This window comes from Babylonia areolata, chromosome 30, assembly GCF_041734735.1.
Source record: "Babylonia areolata isolate BAREFJ2019XMU chromosome 30, ASM4173473v1, whole genome shotgun sequence".
NCBI lineage: Eukaryota > Metazoa > Mollusca > Gastropoda > Neogastropoda > Buccinidae > Babylonia > Babylonia areolata.
This window is the reverse complement of record NC_134905.1, coordinates 11989115-12015649: the sequence shown is the minus strand read 5'-3', so window position 1 is coordinate 12015649 and position 26535 is coordinate 11989115. Positions and strand designations below refer to the sequence as shown.

General features: G+C 43.8%; 1 protein-coding gene across 1 annotated transcript in view; it reads right to left on the bottom strand.

Moving 5' to 3' along the window:
• Positions 1-1887: 1887 nt before the first annotated feature.
• The window catches only part of LOC143275249 (short stature homeobox protein 2-like), a 28401-nt gene continuing 3753 nt past the window's right edge, over positions 1888-26535 (bottom strand). Inside the window, exon 4 of the mRNA XM_076579224.1 lies at positions 1888-2249. Within this exon, the coding sequence (XP_076435339.1) occupies positions 1888-2249 (362 nt within the window). The remainder of the gene's footprint in view (positions 2250-26535) is intronic.

Below are 26535 nucleotides of genomic sequence, written 5' to 3'. Positions count from 1 at the left end.
GAGAAAGATCAGTTTAAAGCAAATCAAGTCCCCTAGCATTAATTACAGATTAATTTCCCTTCTTTACTATCTGCACCAAAACGTTTGCAAAATAAATAAAACTTCCATGCTTAGAAAAAGAAGTTCCTGTTTGAACAAAAAAATGATGATAATGACTGCTCTTGTTGTTGTGTCAGAATATCAGATCAAAGTGCCATGTTTAGAGAAAACAAAAAATATAAATATAACAGTAAATGCAGTTTGCATATAATTTGGCTTCTCTTTTTTTTTTTTTTTTTTTTTTTTTTTTTTTGCGTGTGTCCATCCCAGAGGTGCAATATTGTTTTAAACAAGATGACTGGAAATAACTGAATTTTTCCTATTTTTATGCCTAATATGGTGTCAACTGACAAAGTATTTGCAGAGAAAATGTCAATGTTAAAGTTTACCACGGACACACACACACACACACACACACACACACACAACTGAGCGCCGGGTTAAAACATAGACTCACTTTGTTTACACAAGTGAGTCAAAAAACTGTCAAAAACAGCCACTGCTATAGTTTTCAGACTTTTTCATAATGTCAAAAAGATGTTACTTTAATATTCCAAGTACAATCGTGTTAAAATGAAGTATTCAGGATACATTTTTTACAAATGACAGAATCAGCCTCGTGGTATCAACATGCAAATAAAAGACAGCCTCGTGGTATGTAACAGACATTCCAAACAATTTGTACTACTTCGTTTCAGATTTCTGGATTGACGAAGAGAGTTCCTGAAGAATGAAAATGTTCTGGGTGCACACTTTATTGCTGTGTGATACCTGAATGGTCACTCCAAGACCAGCAATGAACATTGCCTAAAGGGTGTCAACCAATAGGTCGTTAAACTTAACTTTACAACTTGACTGCTGAAGTAGACAGAATAAGGGTCAACAACTTCATCTTTTTCTTCTCTCTTAATTATGTGAAAAGTCATCAGGGCGCTACACTGAAACTGTTCACCAGATTCCTCCAGGTCTATCTGCTGTGTGTCAAAGTTTGAGTTTCTGCACATAGTTTTCCTGTTTAATCTGCATAGTTGTTAGTCCATCGCTTTTTCTATCTCCCCCCGGGCCCCCTTCACCTCCCTCCTTCAACAGTTCCTTGGAGAAGTTGTCTATGATTGTCAATGTTCAGCCTCACCAGGATAAAGATCCAATACAATCAATGTCACGGTGCACGGTCACGTTCAATGTGGGCAAATATCCAATCAAAGTCATAGCGTACAGTCACGTGCAGTGTGGGTAAAGATCCAATCAAAGTCATAGCGTACAGTCACGTGCAGAGTGGGTAAAGATCCAGTCAAAGTCATAGCGTACAGGCACGTGCAGAGTGGGTAAAGATCCAATCAAAGTCACAGCGTACAGGCACGTGCAGAGTGGGTAAAGATCCAGTCAAAGTCATAGCGTACAATCACGTGCAGTGTGGGTAAAGATCCAATCAAAGTCATAGCGTACAGTCACGTGCAGAGTGGGTAAAGATCCAGTCAAAGTCATAGCGTACAGTCACGTGCAGAGTGGGTAAAGATCCAATCAAAGTCACAGCGTACAGTCACGTGCAGAGTGGGTAAAGATCCAGTCAAAGTCACAGCGTACAGTCACGTGCAGAGTGGGTAAAGATCCAGTCAAAGTCATAGCGTACAGTCACGTGCAGAGTGGGTAAAGATCCAATCAAAGTCACAGCGTACAGGCACGTGCAGTATGGGTAAAGATCCAATCAAAGTCATAGCGTACAGGCACGTGCAGAGTGGGTAAAGATCCAATCAAAGTCACAGCGTACAGTCACGTGCAGAGTGGGTAAAGATCCAATCAAAGTCACAGCGTACAGTCACGTGCAGTGTGGGTAAAGATCCAATCCAGTCACAGTCCCATGGTAGCCAAATGCAGCCGAGCCTTTCTCCTCAGGTCAGCGATGCTGGCTTTTCTGGGCGTGAACCCCGGCCCAGGGAAGGCGTTGAGCAAGCTGTATACGGGCGCGTCACGGGCCTGGAGCGAGGCGGTCACGTGAACAGGCTCGGGCAGCACGACGGGAAGGGGCTGCCACACTGGGGCCGGTCTGCTGGAGGAGGCCGGGGGGACGAGGTGAGGGCAGAGAGGGGGTGAGTGGGGGAGGAATCCGTGGTGGGTGGCAGGGTGGTGGTGGGCTGTGCGAGAGTGGAGAAGGGGGGTCAGGGGAATGTGACGCAGGTCTGAGGGTGTTCGGTGGGGGAGAATAAGTCTGCCTGCTGACACACAGACATACATCTATGCAGTTATCCTGCACACACTCAGAGACAGGCAGACACACGCAGACACACAGACACACACACACAGACAGACAGACAGACACACACACACACACACACATATATATATATATATATATATATATATATATGTATAGAGAGAGAGAGAGAGAGAGAGATACTCACGATCTTCACAGTCGTTATCAAATAATGTTGAAAAAGTACAATATTTGTGCATATGGATGAAACTAACAATGGAAAAAATACCCTCTTTGATCGGTAAATTATGCAAAGAGGCTGTATTAAGAAGAACTAAATAAGCTGACTAACTATAAGTCAGAAAATGGTTTGACTCTGCAGCCAGAAAAATCACGCATGGTTCTGTTTAATCCTGGTTATAATCCAGATACATTACCCCCCCCCCCCCCCCCTTTTATTTTTTATAAATAGATGGGTCAGTGATAGAATATAATAAGCAAGTGGTAAAATTCCTTGGCGTATGTCTCACATCAAAACTGACGTGGAATATACACTTGGAATACCTCTTGACAAATGCTAAAAAAAGCCTCATCTTATTAAAGATTGTTAGCAGGCAAGACTGGGGTCAGGATACCTCTGTACTTATCCACCTGGCAACATCGCTAGTACGTTCAAAACTAACCTATGCACAACAGGTATTCTTTTCTGCACCAAAATGCGTGTTAAAGAAATTACAAAGTGTGGATAGCAAAGCATATAAACTTGCTACTGGTGTTCCAGTTCATGCTTCAACTTTTAAAACATACACAGAAATTAAAGTATCACCATTAGAAGAACAGATGAAACTTGCATCAGCAAAACATATCTTGGGAAGTACAACAGTTCAAAATTCAAATATTGCCGAGATCAGTTTAAAATCAAACCTTCTTTTCCCTAAAAGAGCACAGTCTATTCACTCCATCACGACTATAGGCATATTTGAAACATCAGGAGTAAACCCAAATCAAACTGCCCTTTGGTTATCATACACGACAATACATAAATGGGAGATGAGTAACGTAACATTTGACATTAATTACCTAGATTTAAAGAAAGCTGAAGGCCTTGCTCTCCCTGCTTTTGTTAACATTCAAGAAAATTATCCAAATCACGTTTAAGTATATACAGATGGTTCAGTACTTGACAGCAACCAGACGGGAGCAGCATTTATAATTCCGTCATTAAAAGTAGAGAAGTCCTATCATATCGGTAAAGATTTTTCTATGTTCACAGCAGAACTTATGGCTATATTAATGGGATTAAACACCTACTAGATCTTCCCATTACCATATTTCAAGTGTTATTTTGCGTCGATTCTAAATATGTATTACAAGCATTAAAATCTTTTAATTTGAAGACAAGAGGAGAACTCTTAACAGAAATTCGTCACATAATTCATGTTTTGATCATCCATGGTACAAAGATTAACTTTTGTTGGATTCCTGAGAAGGGATTGTGGGAAATTAGCGGGTGGATCGTTGTGCGAAAAAAGGCGCAATGAACATTTCCAATGCCATAGAAATTCGTATTCCATGTTCATTACAAGAAGGTTATTCTCTACAGGAGAAAACTTGCTGGAACCATGTCAATAAACTAAAACAGGAGTCTGACCCTGACAGAGAAAATACGGACAATAGCTCGCCTCGCGTAAACTTGATCGCATGTTTTCTTTTAAAACAAAGGGACATCACAGTAGCAGAAGGCTCACCAGTCTGAAATAAGGACTACGACTGGATGCCATAAAAACAATATATACTTCTCATGTGTCTTGTATTTGCGGCAATGAAATTACCCCCGTGCATATCATCCATAAATGTGAACAGTTAAAACCATATTTACCTGTGTCATTTACAAAATCTGCAGTTCCATCTGCTTCCATTAGAAATATCTTGTATGATAATCAACATGTGTTTGAAATAGTTCAGAATTTAATTTGGAGCCCAACTGGCTCTTTGTTGTAATTCTACTGGTTGATTAGTTACTTTGTTTTATATCGTTAATTATATATATATATATATATATATATATATATATATATATATATATATACTATTTTTTGTTATTATTATTTTATATTATTATTATCTATTTAATGCTAATTGAGGAGAGAGGAACAGGGAAAGTAGTGATGATTCAAGGCATGGGTAGGGTGGGGGACATGACGGATTTTCGTCTAAAATCACAAATGTGGACAGACGTTAAGCAAAAGAACGAACGAACGAACACATGTACATATATCTACACTGCACATCTATTTACTGATTAGCCTACATTTCAAAGTCAGCTGATGACGCATATCATGCTGCACACAAGAAAGAGGTAAGGGACAAACAAGACAGACAGAGGCAGAGATGGAAAAAGGGAGTGGGGGGGGGGGGGGGGGGGGGGGGGGGGGGGGGGGGCGTCACAGGAACTCGGAGACACTGATCAGAAGGGAGGGGAGAGAGAGAGGTAGAGAGAGAGGGAGAGAGAACACAATAACTCAACAGCCTCAGTGTACATCGGCCTTGACCCACAACACAGAGGAGATGGGCGGGAACAGAAATATGTGAGGGTGTGTCCTTGACCACGTGGTGGGAATGGGGTTCGTCAGTTTAAAGATTACGAGACATGACTATAAACATATTCAATGATTTTGTACATGAAACGTAGACACGACTGTAATTACAACTGGAACATCACTTTACTACATGTTTCCGCATTCTCATGTCGGCCGACATGATTGAGGCGGTCCATCTTCCTTGGGAAGCAGTAAAATGTCCCATGATGCTTGTCACTATTTGCTGATAAACAATTTCAAATGACTGTTAATCATGTATCTAATGATAAAAAGGTCAGAAGATTATTAATCTTTGCAAACATATTTCTTTTTCTGCTAACTGAATGAAAATCATAGGTGGAAATGTGCATCTGACAGACATTTGATACTTGGAGCGTGTCGCAAAGGAGTTCAAACTCGTCAGAAATTTGAATCAAAGGTCTGATTGTATGGGGCAAACGAAAAGAAAATGGCGTTCGTTTTCTGTTGCTGACTTTAAAAAGGGACAAAATCTATATCGATTAGAATCACTACACCTGTGTGCATTATCGTTAAGTGGAAGCGCATTGAATCTTATTTGTGAACAAGCAAATCTGAAACAGTACGTCTCTCTCTCTCTCTCTCTCTCTCTCTCTCTCTCTATATATATATATATATATATATGTGTGTGTGTGTGTGTGTGTGTGTGTGTAAAAAATTTTTTTCTCTCTCTTTCGAATAAAAATGTTTTTAATTGACCGAATGATTCCATATATGTCACGGTCTCAAAGTGTGTCAATCCATTCTTGGGTATAGAAATCAAGTCTGCTTGAATAAGCTTTGGAACATTTCTACATCTCCAAGGTCATATTGCAACCAAACGACATCAAAGTCTGTCTCACATAAAATGTCCCTAATTCTGGATAGGCAGCACGTTTTTTTTCCATCTCTGTTTATTTCAAATAAAATCTGGTATGACATGGGCGGTAGTTTCTTTTATCACTTATGTGTAAGAATTTTAATCAGTATCTTAAAACACGGGTGTCTACATATTGAGGGTAGCTATCCAGATCACCATAAACCATCTTGTTGGGTGTTCTCACTGGCACGCCTAAAAATATTTTGCATGCTATCATTTTTCTCAATAATCCAACTTGGTTAATCCCCAGATCACACAGGAGTTTTTGAAAACCCTTTTTAGATGTTCAGCTGCTTTCTTTGCCTTGTCCACCGGCTTTCGTTCTTCATACTGTTCCAAAATTAGATACAACAATAACTGTTCATTGCACCCAGTTTCTGACGAGCAATAACAAACAAAACAAACACCACATACAACATACAAAAAAAAAATATATATATATACCCACTGTTTGTGTGCAACTACTTTTAATAGAAACCATGATTTTTGCTTTTTGCGTGTCCGAACATGTTGCATAATTCGATTAACTGAGACAGAGACAGACAGACAGAGGAAGGGAGAGAGGGGAAGGGAGGAGGATAATTTACCAAGACCGCTTAGAAGCATGGCAGATCTCTTAATTATCAGAACCAGTTTCGTTTCCCTTATTCAAACAACAACAACAACATTAACACGCGCGCGCGCGCGCGCGCACACACACACACACACACACACACACACACAAACACACACACACACACACACACACGGGGATGATTCAATTCAATGCCTGTCACGTACGTGTTCTCCCACACCACCCCCTCCCCCTTCACTGCCCCCTGATCTCCCAGTCTTCCTGTCGGCACGTCCATCAGACTGTCTGGCACCCCGACAGCAGTGACAGAATGATGTGATAACTGGAACTGGCTGCGAAAAAAAACAAAAACCCAAAAAACCAAACTCTTTCTAGTCCAGAATTGTCAAGACTGACTCCATAAAAGCTCTTTTCTATTAAATGAACAAAAAAAGAAAAAGAAAAAAGGAAAACAATTATTTTATTTTATTATTCTTAATTTTTCTTAAACATATGTGCAGACAAAATCCCCTTTTCTATGTGAAAGTCAGACTGCTCTCCCCGGGGAGAGCGTCTCGTCACAGTGCCGCGCCACCACTGAACTTGTGATTTTTCATGTCTGCGAGTGTATTTGTTTTATCATCAAAGTGAATTTTTCTCCTGAATTTTGCCAGGGACGACTCGCTTGTTGCTGTGGGTTGTTTTACGTGCCTTAAGTGCTACACTCGGGACATCGGTTGATCTCATCCGAATGACTAGCGTCCAGACCACCATTCAAAGTCAAGTGGAGAGGGAGAAAACTCTGGCGAGTGTGGGGATCCGATCCCTCAGGCTCAGATGACGTCACTTCCTTGGTGATCACGTTCTACACGGTGACTCCACTCAGGGGCGGTTCGTTTGATCCAGTCACGGGCGGTTTATTTGATCCACTCAGGGGTGGTTCGTTTGATCCACATCTGGGCGGTTTGTTTGATCCACTCAGGGGCGGTTCGTTTGATCCAGTCACGGGCGGTTTATTTGATCCACTCAGGGGTGGTTCGTTTGATCCACATCTGGGCGGTTTGTTTGATCCACTCAGGGGTGGTTTGTTTGATCCACATCTGGGCGGTTGGTTTGATCCACTCAGGGGCGGTTGATCCACTCACGGGTGGTTTGTTTGAACCACATCGGGGCGGTTTGTTTGATCCACTCAGAGGTGGTTGATCCACTCAAGGGCGGCTGATCCACTCAGGGGCAGTTCGTTTGATCCACACCAGGGCGGTTCGTTTGATTCACTCAGGGGCGGTTCGTTTGATCCACTCAGGGGCGGTTTGTTTGATCCACTCAGGGGCGGTTTGTTTGATCCACTTAGGGGTGGTTGATCCACTCGGGGTGCTTTGTTTGATCCACTCGGGGTGCTTTGTTTGATCCACTCAGGGGCGGTTGATCCACTCAGGGGTGGTTTGTTTGATCCACTCAGGGGCGGTTGATCCACTCAGTGGTGGTTTGTTTGATCCACTCGGGGGCGGTTCGTTTGATCCACTTAGGGGCGGTTTGTTTGATCCACTTAGGGGCGGTTGATCCACTCAGGGGCGGTTGATCCACTCAGGGGTGGTTTGTTTGATGCACTCAGGGGCGGTTTGTTTGATCCACTCAGGGGTGGTTTGTTTGATCCACTTAGGGGCGGTTGATCCACTCAGGGGCGGTTGATCCACTCAGGGGTGGTTTGTTTGATGCACTCAGGGGCGGTTCGTTTGATCCACTCAGGGGCGGTTTGTTTGATCCACTCAGGGGCTGTTTGTTTGATCCACTCAGGGCTGGTTTGTTTGATGCACTCAGGGGCGGTTTGTTTGATCCAACAGTCTCCTGTACTTTGATGATAATGTATGTCTAATTTTCCTTTCCGTTTTATTGCCAAACCATGAAACGACAACACATGTTCAGCCAGAGAATGACAGTGTATACAGTGTCAGTGACATCATTCCTGCATTCACATGACTTTAGTTTCAACTGACAGTGATGGTGTGACCCTTTTGCAGGTTGTCAGTCATATGATTCCCTCGCAATACCCAGAAAACAGAAGCCATGACCTTTCAAACAAATGCCACCTGTTTGAATTTCTTGGGAGGCGGAGAACCATGGTGTTGAGTCCACGTTTTATCTTGGGCGACAAATCTCCGAAACAAAATGATAGCTGTGTCGGCGTGGAAACGAGCCAGAAGATCCCTTGAAGTTTCAAGTCTGGACAGCTTCTCATCTGGCGTCAGCATTCTAGGAACCCATCATGCAGACATCTTACCTATCAGTAAAAACCGTCTGCACTCAACCATAGCTGATGCCCATAGTGTTGGCTATTGTGCAATAAACAAAGGCCTGTCATCCAAGACCATGTGGTGAATGGCTTCCACTTGATCATCAGTGGTGGAAGATATGGGGCAGCCAGACCGTGGATCATCTTCAGTGCTCCCCCTGCTCCGCTTGAAGTCAGCAACCCACTTCTGAATCATTGAACAAGGGGAGCCGTCACCATGTGTCTTACCCATGTCATCATGGATGGTCTTGAGTATCATGCCCTTTTTCTGCAAATACTTCATTACCGCATGGGCGTCCTTTTTGACCATTTCTGCTTTTTCACAACCCTTGGCAACTTTCAAATACCCTCATCTGGAAATACAGACAGATACTTCATGGCCTGGCTTCGCTGACGAAGATCTAGGAAGGGCGTTGTCCACGTCTGATGCAGGCACGCTCATGGCTGACAAGGCCAATGCGGGAAAAGCAGAGTCGGCCGCAGCGGTTGCAAGGGAAAGTCTGGTCTGGGTTCGCGGCTGCAGCGTTTGTCCTCAAGGCTGGCCCTGCGGTTGTTTTCGAAGGAGGAGACAGCTTGGTGGATGGTGCGTCGCCAGGTCTCTCGATCAGCGGCTACTGCGGACCACTGGCGATGGTCAATGTGACAGGCACCGAGAGCTTTCTTCAAGGAGTCTTTGTATCTCTTCTTGGGTGCTCCTCTGTCACGGTGGCCAGTGGACAGTTCGCCATACAGCGCGATCTTGGGCAGGCGGTGGTCCTCCATCCTGGACACGTGCCCTGCCCAACGTAGCTGGGTCTTTAGCAGCACTGCCTCGATGCTGATAGTCTTTGCCTGCTCCAGGACCTCGACATTTGTGATGTAGTCACTCCAGTGGATGCTGAGGATGGTGCGAAGGCAGCGCTGGTGGAAGCGATCAAGCAGTCGTATGTGGTGCCGGTAGGTGACCCAGGTTTCGGAGCCATACAACAGGGTGGGCAGTACAACAGCTCTGTACACGCTGATCTTTGTGTCTTTCTTCAGGTGTTTGTTGTTCCACACTCTCTTGTACAGCCTGCCGAATGCGCTGTTTGCCTTTGCAAGTCTGTTGTCGATCTCCTTGTCGATCTTGGCGTCAGACGAGATGGTGCAGCCTAGGTAGCTGAACTGGTGGACCGACTTCAGCTCTGTCTCACCGATGTTGATGTGAGGAGCGTGGAATTCTTGCTGTGGGGCAGGCTGGTGGAGAACTTCCGTCTTTTTCAGACTGACTTCTAGGCCGAAGAGCTGCGCAGCCTCTGCGAAGCAGGACGTTATACGCTGCAGGGCCGCTTCTGTATGGGCGACGAGGGCAGCATCGTCGGCAAACAGAAGCTCTCTGATGAGTTGCTCCAGTGTCTTGGTGTGGGCCTGTAGCCGCCTCAGGTTGAATAGGCTGCCATCAGTGCGGTATCTGATGAAGATACCGTCGTCGTCGCCAAGATCTTCAGTGGCCTGTTGGAGCATCATGCTGAAGAAGATCGTGAAGAGGGTCGGCGCGAGGACACAACCTTGTTTCACTCCATTTCCAATTGGGAAGGGCTCCGAAAGGTCGTTGCTGTGTCTGACCTGTCCACGCTGTTCCTCATGTAGTTGGATGACCATGCTGAGGAATTTTGGGGGGCATCCTAGACGTTTCATGATCTCCAACAGACCTTTTCTGCTCACGGTGTCGAAAGCTTTCGTGAGATCGACGAATGTCGCATACAGTCCTTTGTTCTGTTCCCGACATTTTTCTTGTAGCTGTCTGAGAACGAAGACCATGTCAGTGGTGCCTCTGTTGGCTCTAAAGCCACACTGACTCTCTGGGAGATGTTCTTCGGCGATAGTAGGCACCAGCCGATTTAGGAGGACTCTGGCGAGGATCTTGCCTGCGATGGAGAGCAGAGTTATCCCCCTGTACTTGGAGCAGTCCGACTTTTCTCCCTTGTTTTTATACAGGGTGATGATGACTGCGTCACGGAGGTCCTGTGGTAGTTTGCCTTGCTCCCAGCAGCAGACAAAGGGGTTGTGGAGTTTGGAGTGTAGTGCTGGGCCTCCATTCTTCCACGCCTCCGGCGGAATTCCGTCAACCCCTGCTGCCTTGCCACATTTCAGCTGTTCAATGGCCTTGACAGTCTCTTCTAGGGTTGGTAGCTCGTCCAGTTGTAATTTCACTGGTTGTTGTGGGATGCGGAGAATTGCCGAGTCTTGAACCGTGCGGTTGGCGCTGAAGAGGGCCTGGAAATGTTCCGACCACCTGTTCAGGATCGACGTCTTGTCTGTGAAGAGCGCCTGGCCGTCTGCGCTGCGCAAAGGACTCTGGACCTGGTATGAGGGACCGTACACCGCCTTCAAGGCTTCGTATAAGCCCCGGTAGTCACCAGTGTCTGCACAAAGCTGAGCCCTCTCTGCCAGGTTGGTCCACCACCCATTTTGAATCTCACGAAGCTTGCGCTGGAGGTTGCTGCATATGAGCCGGAAGGTTGCTTTCTTCACCGGACAAGACGGTTGTGCAAGGTGAGCCTGGTGGGCTGATCTCTTCTTCGCCAGCAATTCTTGGATCTCCTGGTTGTTTTCGTCAAACCAGTCCTTGTTCTTTTTCGACGAGAACCCTAGGACTTCTTCAGAGGACTGCAAGATGGCTGATTTCAGCTGTGCCCATAGTGCTTCTGGGGAGGGGTCTGTGGGGCAACTGGGGTCTTCAAGTTTGTCCTGAAGCTTCGCCTGGAATTCAGCTTTCACTTCAGCTGACTGAAAGTTGCCGACCTGGAATTTCTTCCTAGGAGCTCCTCCTTTCTTTGGTTTGGGCTTGAAGTGGAGCCTGAGCTTGCTGCGGACGAGGCGGTGGTCAGTATGACACTCCGCGCTGGGCATCACTCGGGTGTGTAGGACGTCTCGTACGTCTCTCTGGCGCATCAGGATGTAATCAATGAGGTGCCAATGTTTGGACCGAGGATGCATCCAAGTTGTCTTCAGGCTGTCCTTCTGCTGGAAAATGGTGTTGGTGATGGTAAACTGCTGCTCTGCACAGAACTCGAGAAGAAGGCGCCCATTGTCGTTGCAATTACCAACGCCATGCTTGCCAAGGACTCCTTTCCAGGCTTCTGAATCTTGGCCAACTCTGGCATTGAAGTCGCCAAGGATGATGACCTTGTCGTCAGCAGGGGTGTTCTGAACGAGGTTGCGCAGATCAGTGTAAAACTTGACCTTTTCTGTGGGGTCCGCTTGGAGGGTTGGAGCGTACACGCTGAACAGAGTGGCATGCTGTTTGTTCCGTAGTGGGAGGCGCATGGACATAATTCGGTCTGAGTGTCCTGTTGGCAGGTTTTCAAGCTTGGAGGCAATGGTGCTCCTGACCATAAAGCCTACGCCATAAAGGCGTCTCTCGGTCTCTGGTTTGCCTGACCAGTAGAGGGTGTACCCAGCGCCGTGTTCCTGGAGGCTGCCTTTCCCTGCAAAGCGGACTTCGCTGACGGCAGCAATGTCAATGTTCAGTCTCTGAAGTTCGTGTGCGACTAGAGCGGAACGCCTTTCTGGGTGGTTGCTGTCTGCAGAGTCACGCATGGTTCGGATGTTCCAGCATGCTACCTTTAGTCCTTTTGCACCTAATTGTGAGGCAGGTGCCGGCCTTTTCTTCTCTATTGTTGTTCGACCGCGTTTGGAGATGCCCGTTGACCGCGGCTAGCCAACTGGGGGGTATGGAGATGAGCATTTGTTTGGACCACCTTTTCTAGGCCCCTCTCCGTGTGGAGCAAGCAGTGCTGTCCCTAGAAAAGGCTGCTTGGTCGTTCAGGGTGCTGCCGAGTGATGCTGTCACCTCCGGGTCAACAATCAGGCGACCAATATCCTGAACCGCCTGCATGCAGGATTGGAACTGCGGCTTCCAGTGACATCTTCCACCTGCCGTTTTCGCCCCTTTCCCATCGCTACAGGGCTTGGAATAGTTGGTGGCGCGGACGTGGACGTGTTCTTCAAGCCTGCGCAATGGAATTTTTAGGTGGAGTGCAGTGTGCGCAGTACTGGCCCCACCCTTTACAGCCGTGGTTCATCTGCCATAGCCTAGCAAGCTGGGACGGTGACAGTGAGGTCCTCAGGTCGTAGGTTTTATATCAGACTGTCCTTGTCCTAGCCTCTGGCTCAAAAACCTTCCTCGGAGGCACGGGGGCGCGGCTACTGAAAGTCGGGACATGGCCATGGACCCAGGGTCAATGCATGTCGAGACTGTCCTGCATTCCTTAGCACTTCATGGGTTTTACTTCAGACTTTTCCTTGTCTTAGATGGACTGCCTTCCCGGGCTGTCGAGCTCCATCTGCCCGCATGTGACAGGTAGCACAGGGTTACATGGTACCTGTGGCAGGTAGAGACCTGACCTGACACCAAGACAGATACTTATAGCTTTGTAAATAACATTCAAAGGGATTCTATTATGTAGTTGTACTCATGTTTTAAAGTTAGTGAATTTCCTTCTAGGTTAGGCCTGAAACTCTTCTTCTTCTTCTTTTAAATCTACCCTCGTATTCACATTTCTAATGATCTAACGTATGATGCATGCATACATATATTTTCACACAAATATATGGGTTTGGATTCATGCATATATACAAACACACAGACACACTAAATCCTTATATACATAGAACAATATACAGACTGAGAGGTAGACAGCTGGACCTACGACACTGAACTGGAATGTAGAAGAAAGAAAAATGAAGTAAGTCACATATAATTATCATCTGGTCAGTGGGAACAACTTCAGTACAGGCGTGAGGAAGTATATACTGGGAAGAAACGATAGGAGAGAGAGAGAGAGAGGGGGGGGGGGGGGGCAGAGAGAGAGAGTTGGGAGAAAGAGAGTGAGGAGAGGAGATTTCGGTGGACTGAAGTTTGATAAATGATTAAAATCATTTTTTTGTGTGAGTATCAGAGTCAGATAATGTTTTTACTTCTCATGAGTGAGTGCGCGCGGGCGCGGGCGCGCGCGCGCGCGCACACACACACACACACACACACACACACACACACACACACACACACACACACACACACACACACACACACACACACACACACATAGACACACACATGCACACACACACACACACACACACACACACACACGGAGGAGGCAGACGTACCAACCAACAGGCCGACAGCCCCCATCAGACACAGATAGGCCAATCATCCCAAACCAGCCCAGTGATTCACTGTGGCAGTGCCAATCGACGGGTCAAAGGTTAATCACTGACACGGCTCTGAGCTCTGAGCATTCCGCGCCAATATAATCACATTCCCATTTAGTCAGAACCGGAACAATTGCCGCCGTAATCAGCACGTCCACATTAGTCATCCCGGTTTAGGACAAGATGAATGCCATTATCACAGCGAGATCGTAACAAACGCTGGCGTATATGAGGTTTGTTTGAGATTTGATCTGGGTGATTTTCGTATATCTCTATCTACTATCTAATTATACATCTCCACACCCATCCTTCTGAATTCTATCCGCCTTCAGCTCTTTCCCTCCCCACCTCCTCTCTCTCTCTCTTTCTCTATGTTACATTCATGTTTTTATTTCGTGTCTGTTAATGTTTTCTCTCCCAACAAAGTGTCACATTTTGAAGAATATTTCAAACAAGTAAACGAGAGCTCGTTGTTCAGGATCCATTGGAACAAGATAAGATCTATTTGTGTGTGTGTGTGTGTGTGTGTGTGTGTGTGCGCGCGCGCGCGCGGTGTGTGTTTGTGTGTGTGTGTGTGTGTGTGTGTGTGTGTGTGTGTGTGTGTGTGTGTGTGCGTTTTCCCCCATGGTTAAATTCAGGATTCAACAATGCTGTAGGATCAATGAGAAACCGTTTCGGAACACTCAGTCATCTCTTGTCCACTTTGAGTACATGTCCATTTGAGCGCTGCTCTCATTGTCTCGCCAAAACTGCAACAGATCATATCGTGGTTTAAATCTGGACACCCAACGAAAAGAAGCATTGGGTTTAACCCTTTTTCAGCAAAAAGCGTTGTAACAAATTCCGTGCTCTTTTATTCTCTAATGGTTATCTTGTGACGACTACAGTTTTATCGCATTGCTTAGAGGTTAGTCTATGATCGGAGATAGGCGCTATAATTATAAGTATTGATAAAAACAATGACAACATCCCAACCTATCGGTGATGAATTCAGGTAATTTTGGAGGAGAAAATTAGCGATGGTCTCTATCCTAAGGGAAACATTCATAGCTTCACTTGAGCACTTTCAAGGGGAACGAGGGTTGGGGGGGAGGGGAGCTGGGGGTGGAGGGGAGAGAATTGGGTTCCTGGTGAAAGAGGTGGCGGGGAGGTGGGTGGGGAGGGAGTCCCTCCCAACCGTCCTGACCACTGATACAGGGCAGATTCATACCACGTCAGACAACGATGACGTGTCACCTTACTACACCCAACCTCATTAAATCAAAAATGTTCCCACTTCGACAGCGTTCACTGTGTCACGCTTCAACTGCTTTCACAGGGCGAACAACAAGCGGGCGTTAAGAATTTCGCTAAGGCCGTACATTTATTAAAGACATATAAAAGGAAAATTCTTGACGCTAATCAAAAATAGCGTTGATAAGATCGCTTATGTAACCCAGCCCTGGTCGTTTGTGTTGTGGAGTTAGTCAGCTGACCTACACCCACCAGGCTGCAACAGTCACTGCAATGGTTCGTGCACTTGGAACGTCTGGGAGAAACAGGATGAGAGGGAAAGACACGGACATGTATTGCTCAGTAGCGACCACGTGGGTTTTTTTTTCTAAAAGGACGTGACACATACAATGACTCCTTTGGATGGGGAAGTCAACAAGCTGAACCAATAGTCAAAGTGGACAGGAAGTGACGCCGGAAGGTGTCTTTAGATTCAAGCCACACCCTCAAAAGCAACTTTTCGTTTCCTCTAACTGCGATATCCCAGCAATCATTTCTCGGGAAGTCCCAACCGATGTAAAAATATTCATCTTACACTATTTCTGTAGCAGCTAGAGAAGTCAGCTTGTACCTATGCGCACCTAGTATTGGCTACTGAGCAAGATCACCTGTTTGGGGGATGTGTGGGGAGGGGGGGGGGATGCAGCCCTCACAATTAAACTCTCATTAAAAACTCCACTGGAAACAATGTGATGAATTGACGGCTAAAAGAAATCTCCCATAGCCTTTAGCAGCCATCAGACCGGAGAATTCTTATCTCTCCTTCCGCCGTTTTAACCTTACCCAGCCCAAGTCAGGGACCTGTTGGTCTTGGTTCTCTGGTTCTGGATAGGGAAATAAAAAACTTCACGGCTCAGAATCAAATGTCGAACTTACCTGGATGTTTCGATGGTTTCACACACAAATTTGTGCTGAGAAAGATCGCGTGAAACCATTTGAATATTCAAGTAAGTTCAACTTTTGATTCTGAGTTGTGAACTGTTTTCTGCAAGTCAGACCCCCATTCACCCCGGGGTGGGGTGAAGAAAAGGGAGAAGTGTCTTTCCCAAGGTCACAAATTTTCCCAAGGTCACACCACAACAACCTTGCCTGGCTTTTGGAGGACCAGAGCACTGTGTAGACTGGACTTTTTATCAACAAGTTCCTGCACTGTGTAGACTGGACTTTTTATCAACACGTTCCTGCACTGTGTAGACTGGACTTTTTATCAACAAGTTCCTGCACTGTGTAGACTGGACTTTTTATCAACACGTTCCTGCACTGTGTAGACTGCACTGTGTAGACTGGACTTTTTATCAACAAGTTCCTGCACTGTGTAGACTGCACTGTGTAGACTGGACTTTTTATCAACAAGTTCCTGCACTGTGCAGACTGCACTGTGTAGACTGGACTTTTTATCAACAAGTTCCAGCACTGTGTAGACTGGACTTTTTATCAACACGTTCCTGCACTGTGTAGACTGGACTTTTTAAAACATGTTCCCGCACTGTGTAGACTGGACTTTTTATCAACGACAAGTTCCTGCACTGTGTAGACTGCATTGTGTAGACTGGACTTTTTATCAGCGACAAGTTCCTACACTGTGTAGACTGCATTGTGTAGACTGGACTTTTTATCAACAAGTTCCTGCACTGTGTAGACTGGACTTTTTATCAACAAGTTCCTACACTGTGTAGACTGCATTGTGTAGACTGGACTTTTTATCAACAAGTTCCTACACTGTGTAGACTGCACTGTGTAGACTGGACTTTTTATCAACAAGTTCCTGCACTGTGTAGACTGGACTTTTTATCAACAAGTTCCTGCACTGTGTAGACTGGACTTTTTATCAACAAGTTCCTGCACTGTGTAGACTGGACTTTTTATCAACAAGTTCCTGCACTGTGTAGACTGGACTTTTTATCAACGACGTCCACGTCTGGATTTGCGACAAACTGTGTGACAGATTATCAGTGGGGGTTTTCTTCCAATTCAAAAAATGTGCAAACTGCTAGTGCTTTAATCCCCTTTGTGTGCCTACAATTGTAGAGGGTCAAATATGCACGTTAAAGATAATGTTACCCATGTCAGCATCTGATGGTAATGGAAACACGAACACACCCAGCAGCATGCACCCACCCCCAGACTGGAGTGCGGCTGGCTTTCAGATGATGAAAGTAAAACCGGTCGCTGCCCATCTTACTGTGTTGTTCTGATGGAATCGTTGCAGTGTTTGACACAGCACTCCCCTCCCAACCCTCACCCGTCCCCTTCCCCTCCACTTTCCTGGGATGCTCATATCGCCGGAGATGGGTGTCTGTGTTACACCCGAATGGAATTGGATCATACACATGAAAGCCTTCTCATAATTTAAACATGAAAACTATGGTCTACAAATGCAGCAGAAATAGAAAGTGAGGTGGGAGGGAGATTCAGAAACGGGAATAAGGTTGTTTTTTTCCATTTCCCCAGGTTTCATCGGAATTTCCAGTGTTTGAATGAAAAATAGTTGCTTTTATCAATTTTATATGAAAAGTAAAAATAAAATCATACATGCAGCATGCTCTAAACGCACATGAACAAAGAGGAACTGCTCGTGAAATAAAAAGAGAAAAAAAGTGCTAACATTCCACTTGACACATTGATACACACGAACAGGAGGAAATCGTTTCGATCAAAGCCCATCTGACAGGAAACCTGAACTGCGAATTGAAAGAATGTTAAAATCAAACCTGCTTTCATGTTAGAAATGATTGAGAAAGAGAGGTGGGGAGGTAGGAGCAGGTGGAGGAGGAGGGTTGGGGGGGGGGGGGGGGGGCTGAAAAAGTCGTGGGTATTGCCGATCATCAGACACAAAAAGAATCAATTTCAGATAAACAGCACATTCGGCAGTGCCCAACAGACACATATTTGCCAAAGGAATGTGATAATGAAATTAACTGCACAGCGCTGCAGTGGGCGACACCAGAGACACATCCCAAGAACGTGCACTCACACAGGCAACTATGGTGTTTAGCAGAGTGATCCCGCTCTCCGGATGCTGTGAATAATCGTTAATTAGCGCTCATTAAGTCCGCCCTTTGCCTCTCTCATCTAAATCCGGGTGCACTGGATAGTGGCTTCTGATTCTGCGACCTCCCCCTCCCCCCCCACCCCCAACCCCCTCGCCCTCCTTCCCTACAACTGCTGTTTCTCTCTGTGAGGGGAAGGGTGTGCGGTCCGTTTGTCCCCCTATTCCCCCTCGTAACCCCTCCACACACACACACACACACACACACACACACACACACACACACACACACATGCACACACACGCACACACACACACACACTTTGTTTTCAGTTGTCCAAGATTTTTTGTTTCCTTTGTTTTTAACTTAAGAAAAACAAACAAAAAAACAATGCTACGGCTATCGGTCGGCATCTCTCTCTTTCTCTCCCTCTCTCTCTCCCCCTCTCTGTCTCTCTCTCTCTCTCTGTATGAACTTCGGTTGCTTGTTCTTTCCCCTTATTTTTCTTTTATCTTTTCGTCGCTTGCTTACATAAGCCGAACTATCCCCCTTGGCACCAGAGCTGTAAAACGCTATTCGCCAATTATTAAGAAATTGTCATTGTCATTGTCATTCTATGTGTGTGTGTGTGTGTGCACGTGCGTGCGTGCGTGCGTCTGTGTATGTATTCTTCATTTTGCATGTTATTCTGCACGAAAATTTTGTTCTCCTTTTTTTTCTTCCCCTTCCTTCATATAAACGTGCATTATTTGTGATGGATGTAGATTAACAAGGACAGACTGGAAGAATAGGTCATGTCTAAAATCTTTATCCTCGAATAAAAACAACAACAACAAACGTTTAGAGTTCTGTGTTTCTCTGTCTGTCTGTCTCAATCTATGTTTGTCTGTCTGTCTGTCTCCCGACACTCTCCCTATCTCTCTTTTGATATTACAGTTATGACATACCCATGATCATTATTTCTGCAAGCTTTGAGCATTTGCCATTTGCTTTTGTGTGCCGTAATGTAAACTCCGGATGACATGACGTGAAAAGGGCACGTGAGTGCTCAATCATTATGCACTTATTCTAGAAAACAAACTATCTCCCCTCTCTCTCCTCTATCTCTCACTCTCTGTTTCTCTGTTTCTGTCTGTCTGTCTGTCGGTCTCTGTCACTCTTGCTATCTCTCATATCTCTCCCCCCCCCCCCTCCCCACTCTCCTTGTCTCTCTTTTGATATTACAATTATGCAGTACCCTTGATAATTATCTCTGCAAGCTTTGAGCATTTGCCATTTAGGCAAGGGAATTTAAAATAAAATTTGCGTCAGGTCAAAATGTGAGCAACAAAACCGTTCTTTTTACGATTAAACAGAATAAATCATACTGATCACACTGATATAAAGTTTACCACTATAGGGGGTGGGAACATAATTAGATTTTGATTTTTAATGTCCAGAATCGTATGTTTTTTTTATTACTTCTTCCCGTGTGAGAGCGCCTTTCAAAGAGTCGCAAGACAAGAACATGCGAGTGTTCCGCAACCACGGTAGCCAGAGGAAAGCGCTCAGCGCGGTACCGTACATGTGACTGACTGCTGCCGCGCTGATGCTGATCTGTGGGCAGGTCACTGCGGCAGACAACAGATTCTGAACAGAAAACTTATAGTGTTCTTTGGGGTCAAAAGGAAACAAACATTTTCAATTTCATGTATTTTATACTAAATTTGTAGAAGACGCTAATTTGTTGTGAATGTTTTCCAGTTTCTTACCGTTCATGACATAAAAAATTATTAAGAATGAAATCGGTATTATACCGACAGCAAAGGTGAATTTACGAAGGCAGCACGGAATCATTTAGTTCGTAAGTACAATTTTGTTGACATTTTACGCAATGCACAACTTAGATATACTTCATGCTCTGCTTATTAATGTGTAGAATATATATGTAAATATCTAAATATGTGTTAACCAGGTTTGTTTCGATGAACATCATCGACGCTCTGTTCAGACTATTGAGTCGGAAAGTATAGAAGGCAGATGGTGGCAAAACTGAACCAGTATTTGGAAATGTGACTCATGAACCCTGGCGCAGAAGACGTCAATTTAGCGTGGAATATAAATAATAATCATAATAATAACAATGAATCATAGATTTTATAAATGATTGTGTAAAACTTTGTTGTAACATGTGTAACATTGAATCCAAGTTACCTAAACTAACTTTCCCGACAAAGATGTTGGAATTACTGGATTTATAATAATGATAGTAATGAATCTATCATGCGATCCTTAGCCCATGCAATGAAATCAAACAAAGTATGTGCAAAATTATGTATTTCATTAATGATTACCCATAACCTTATGACATATGTAACATGGAACCCAAAATACCTAAACTAACTCCTCCACCCTGGATGATTTTATTTTTTTCAGAAACACTGCAGGCACTCCATTTTCACATCAATTCTCCCCAGTGTTTAACTGTTTAAAGTACAACTGTTTATCTTATTATGAAATGGGAATTGTATAATTTATATCACTTGACACCAACTTGCGATATGTTAGTCTCACATCCCTGAACTGAAATCATCTTCAGTGTTGACATTCTTCAGCAGTCCATTGCTGATGTATGACTTTTTCAACTCCTTGTTAAATAGTCCAGTTGATTCGCTGTTATAGTTGATAGTTTTTCATTAGAAATGTGTTATATTGTTGTGCCTTTTTTTTAAAACAAAATTTAAATAAATCATTTTCTATATGTAACACATACACACACACGCGCGCGCGCGCGCGCGCGCACGCACACACACTTTCACTTACTCGCATGTGTACACAGAAATTTCTCTCTACCTCCCCCCCCTTACCCCCCCCCTCCGCACCCCTCCACACCCACTCGATTTTTTTTCCTACCTTCGTCTAATATCACTTACAGTGAAAAGACGTTAAACTAAAGAACGAAAAAAAGTTATCCTCTTTATCTGAAGAATTTTGGTTAAAAAAAACACACACAAAAAAAACAACACCGGATTCTTTGTATCTTTTTATTCGATCAATCAACAGAAAACTGATTAGCGTTATCCTCACAGTGAACAAATCTGTAGGATTACAGAAAAACAAAATGTACTAAAAGTTAAACTATGAGCAAAAACAAAAACAAAACAACAACAATAACAGCAACAACTAAAAATTATCATCTGCGTAAAGCAGAACCGAAGAACATGTGTTCCGTGTCCGGATGTAACACTTGACTTCATCTCAAGCACTACTAAACGTGAAATGCTTCAAACTTAATTAATTTTAAATAATTCATTCACAGTCAATGTATAGTTTGGTTTTTCAGAACTTGTGTGATGTAAAATGTGGCTGTTCTAATCAAATTCTGGAAAACAATAAGCACGTAGGGACTGACATATTTCGGATACAACGATTTTTTTCATTCCACACTTCGTCTGTCACGTGAACTGATAAACTTCATCATTTCGTGATAGAACTTCGCCAGGCAGCAAATTTATGGGGGTGATTTTCTACTTTGAACTTTGTTGTTTGGAACTTTTGATGCAACAAGTCTTCAACTGAAAGCAGTCTTATCGAACTGCATGCGTTGACTTGGTTCGAAATCTTACGCCAGTATCCGAATATTACCGCATCTCGCCATGTGTCAGAAACAGTGATTGTGTCTAAACTTAATCGGATGAGAGAAAACTGCATAAACAAAACATATCAACAACGAAATTAACATACACAGTTTATTTTCAAACAATATAGCAACCACGGGGTGCAAATGAACATATCGGAGATTTCCGTGTAACATATTTACATTTCACACGCTGTCAGGAAACAACGCATTCTCTGAACCTGTGTTCAAACACACACGATTGAAGGGTGTTTGTCAAACCGATTTACGTTTTCCCGCGATGAATCCGCATGATTTATGTGAAAACAGTTCTAATTTTGTTTACATGTATACTTATATTAAGTCGTTTGCATGCACAGAAGTAACACAGAAAAGCGGAACCGAAAATTAATATGCGACGTCGATTGCATTTAAATAGTTGAATAGACATTTTTACCAAAAAATGAGTATGTCCTGTCGAAGATAGATGAGTTGACCACCTGTTGCGAGTAAAGAACGTGTAGTGTATTCATGAATGTTCTTGCCTTTTAATGAATAAAAATTTTTTTTTTTAAAACGTCAAGAGGAACGGGTTGTTTACGTCTGTCATGCGGGGTTTTTGCGTAATATTTCAAACTTAATGTACATTTTTATTGATGATCAATGTTTTATTATCACAATATATATATAGATAGATCAGGTCTGTATGTACTGGATGTTAATAAGGTTTGTACTTATTTGTTTCTGACCACTTCATGTTCAGACACATTGCCATGTCACAAAGTGGCGCCGAAATTTTGGATGTTTTTAATAATTTTCAACACATTTAAGAAACAAGAACAAAACAGATTCTCACAAAATTGTTGCAGACATTTCTCTATTCAATTGCAATTCTGATAACATGTGAAACATTTGAATAATCATTGTAAACACATGTTTATTTTGAATCAGACTGAGAGACCCCCATTTCCAACAAAATTCTGGAGACTGACCCATTTTTATCTTCCGGACAGTCTTTGCTCTTCATGACTATCTGATGCACTTCATTTTGCCACCTTAATACTCCAGCCAGATGACGGTTCTACTGCGCCAGGGTTTGTGAGTCACATTTCCAAATACCGGTTCATTTCCAAAGAAAAATATGTATTTCATATCGTACTTTTTACATCAAGACATGATGTTGGTCGATTTTGCTATCATCTGCCTTCCATGCTTTCTGAAATAATTGTCTGGACAGTGTTCCGACAATGTTCATTGAAACAAACCTGATTAACGCGTATTTAGATATTTATATATTACACATTAATAAGCAGAGCATGAAGTATATCCAAGTTGTGCATTGCGTGAAATGTCAACAAAATTGTACTTACGAACTAAATGATCCCGTGCTGCTTTCGTAAATTCACCTTTGCGGTCAGTATACTACTGTTATCATTCTTTATGAAATGTCATGACTGGTAAGAAACTGTAAAACATTCATAAAAGCAAATTTGCGTCTTCTACCAATTTAGTATAAAATACAAGAACTTTAAAATGTGTATTTCCTTTTGACCCCAAAGAGTTCTCTTATTTTCTGTACGGTATCTGTCATCTGCCGCGGTGTCCTAATAAAGGAGGTATAGGACAGCGTCAGTGCGGCAACAGTCAGTCGCAAGTAATGTAGCGCGCTCTCTAGCGACCGCTTTTTTCGCGCTTGCGTAACCCTGGCTTGCTCTTGCCTTGCCACTCTTTGTAAGGCGCTTTCTCACGGCCAGAAGTGTGAACAATAATTACTAAAAATCAAAATCTGTTATCCTGCCCACCTACAGCGGTCAACTTTATATCAGCGTGATCAGTATGATTTATTCTATTTTATCGTGAAAAGAACGGTTTTGTTGCAGACATTTTGACCATTTTTGTATCTGCTCTGGACTAATTCGTTAGTCCAGTAGTATAAACTCTAATCAGAATGACTGGACGCTAAAAGACACTCGAGTGCTTATAAAGTGGACACTTTTTCTGGGCAGCAAAAGACCCCTCATATTCTTCCACCTCCTTTCTTTCTCCGCGCGCGCGTGCGTGCGTGTGTGTGTGTGTGTGTGTGTGTGTGTGTGTGTGTGTGTGTGTGTTCTTCTTCTTCTTGTTCTTTTCCTTCTTAAAGATCTTTGTTGATTTTACGTCTGTTCACAAAGAGCGATATTTAAAAAAAAAAGAAAAAAAAAGGGTGTGTGTGTGAATGTGGGGGTGGAGGGGTGGGGGTGGGGTGGGGGGAATGGAGGGGGGTGTAGGGGGGCAGAGGCTACCTGCAAGATGAGCTGGATATAGGAAATGTGGCCTGAGTGAAGATACTCTGTGTGTGTGTGTGTGTGTGTGTGTGTGTGTGTGTGTGTGTGTGTGTGTATGCGTGTACCAGTGTGCGTGAGTTTGCGTGTGTGATGATGATTTCTTAATGCTTTGATATTTTACCATTCGTGATTTTTAAAATAAAAGGAGGAAGAAAACCAAGTCCTGCGTCTATAAGTACTTGTTTATTGGACTGTTTGCGACAATGTGCAGAATTATGTATTGATTACTTCCTTTTAATCAAGTCATGTTTAATGTTTTGTGTTGAGTACCTGTCTACGTTTGTTTTGCCGCACCTGATGTAATTTCTCTTAATGAGATGATAAAGTTCTTCTTATATTATCTTATACTATAGTCTGACTTGGTATGGACTGGTGTGGTATAACATTATATGAAAAAAAGGGGGTGGTGGTGGCTTGGAACAATAAACAACAACTACAGCAACAACAACAGTATGGACAGTCCTCACTTTCACTCTATGTTTGATGTTTTGTGCACTGAGGACACACAGCCAGCCCGAGCACAAGACACTGTTTTCACATTCCCCATGGAGTTAAGGGTGAACGACTATCACCTGATGTTTGCGTTGTTAAACTGAGCAACTTGTATGTACATCAGCACTGCCTTTCTTTCTCCTTTCTCCTCTCTTCTCGTCCACCCATGTACACGCAGAAATTCAAACAATATACATTTTTTAATAATCCTGTTACGTGTAGAAATCCATACTGCACACAGAATCCGTAATATCCACGCAGCGATTCAAACTTTATGTACACACTTAGTATACAACCCCATTCTATGAATGTGAAAATTCGAATAATTACATCACAAATCCCATAACAAGCACGTAGATATTAAAACTACATATACGAAAGGTACCGTTTTATGCACACAAAAATTCAGTGGAACTGCATTTCACGAACGCAGAAGAGAAGAAAAATATATTTGTGGCGTTCAAGCTGATATCACACGGGAGGTTTCACGGTTTTTTTGTTTTTGTTTTTACTGTAAAACCCCTCGAAACGATAATATTTATGTTTTCTGTGTTTTTCTTGAGACATTCTATTACCCGCAAAGTATCTTAACAATGTTTCGAGTGTATATTCTGTTTAGACAGCGCTCTATTTTCCACAGTGTGTTTCCACAAAATGCTGATGTTTAAGTCAGTGGAAGGCGCCGCTCGTGTCACGTGACCCTCTTCATGTGCTAACCGGACATGTCCGGTAGACTTGCTGCATGAAGGCCGGTCCCAGGCAAGATTCCAACCAGAAGGAGAAATTACACATTTCCAAAGCTAACCCCTTGGTGGTACTCAATCACAAACAAATATTCGGGCCACAGATACAAAGTTGTTAGTGGCCATGTCCAAGCCGTTGCTGTTTTGCACAAATCTTTAAGATTCAAACATGGAGAACATCGGTCTCAGCTGGAGTGGAACGCCAGATATACGTCCCTTTTGCAGAAACAGAAAAAACCGTTTTTCTGAAGAGCACTTTGTGCCACAGTCACCCTTAGTAGTGGAGCGGGAACCCAGTGGTAAAGTGCCCGACTAGGAAGCGAGAGTACACGGTTCGAGTCCCGCACTGGACCGGGATTTTTACTTCCCCTTCCACTAGACCTCGACTGGGGGTCAGGGTGCTAGTCTTTTGCGCGAAACGATAGACCGAGGTCCTGTGTACAGCATGGACTTTGCGCACGTAACACTACCCACGGCAACAAAAGAGTTATCCCTGGCAAAATTCTGAAAAAGTCCACTTTGATGGCAAAACAATGTTTGCAATCAGATGTTCTGAATGGTGGCGCTCCACTGTGGGTACGGGTTCTCCCCAGGGAGAGCAGCTTGAGTTTCACACATAGAACTGTTGTGACAGTACAGAAAGCTACAGTACAGAACAGCTGGCTACAGTCCAGTCCAGTCCAGTACAATACAGTATAATACAATGCAATGCAGTACAGTACAATAGGCCTACAATGCACTGGATCTCTCGCATTAGCCCCACGCATTTCTTCCCTTGACACCCTGGATTCAAAGACAGCTTCGATTCCGGCGGCGTTGCTCTAAACGTGTTTCATCAGTTTGGAGAACAACAACAACAACAGCAACAACAACAACAACAACAAAAACAACAAAAAACGGTGTTTCGGCAAAAAAAAACCCCAAAAAACGAAACGGTTTTCTTTTTACACGACCGTCTTGGATTTTTTTTTAAACGCCCTTTTTTTCGTGGGCTTGTTGGTACTACTTTATTCAGTATCAGGGACGATGATGTACAGGCCTGACCTGTATGTGCAATGTGAAAAGTACTGAAACTACCTTGAAAGCGCACCCCCACCTCCCACCCCACCCCCCTCTTTCCACAAATTTCCCCCTAAAGTTGGGGTGGGCATTTACTGGAAATCGTGCCCTTTGCGGCACTCTGATCCCGTCTTTAGTTCACCATAGACATGTGATCTGTAAAATCATGTGGAAAAAAAACTGCGGTAAAGAAGGCATGTTGATACGCCAGAGAGAAAAAAAGAAAAAAAAGTGCTTCATGACCTGCATGCAACTGATGAAAAATGGACACACTGATCTTGTTAGGTGGCCCTGACTGTTAGCACATAATCAGATGACTTCTTTTTTTTATT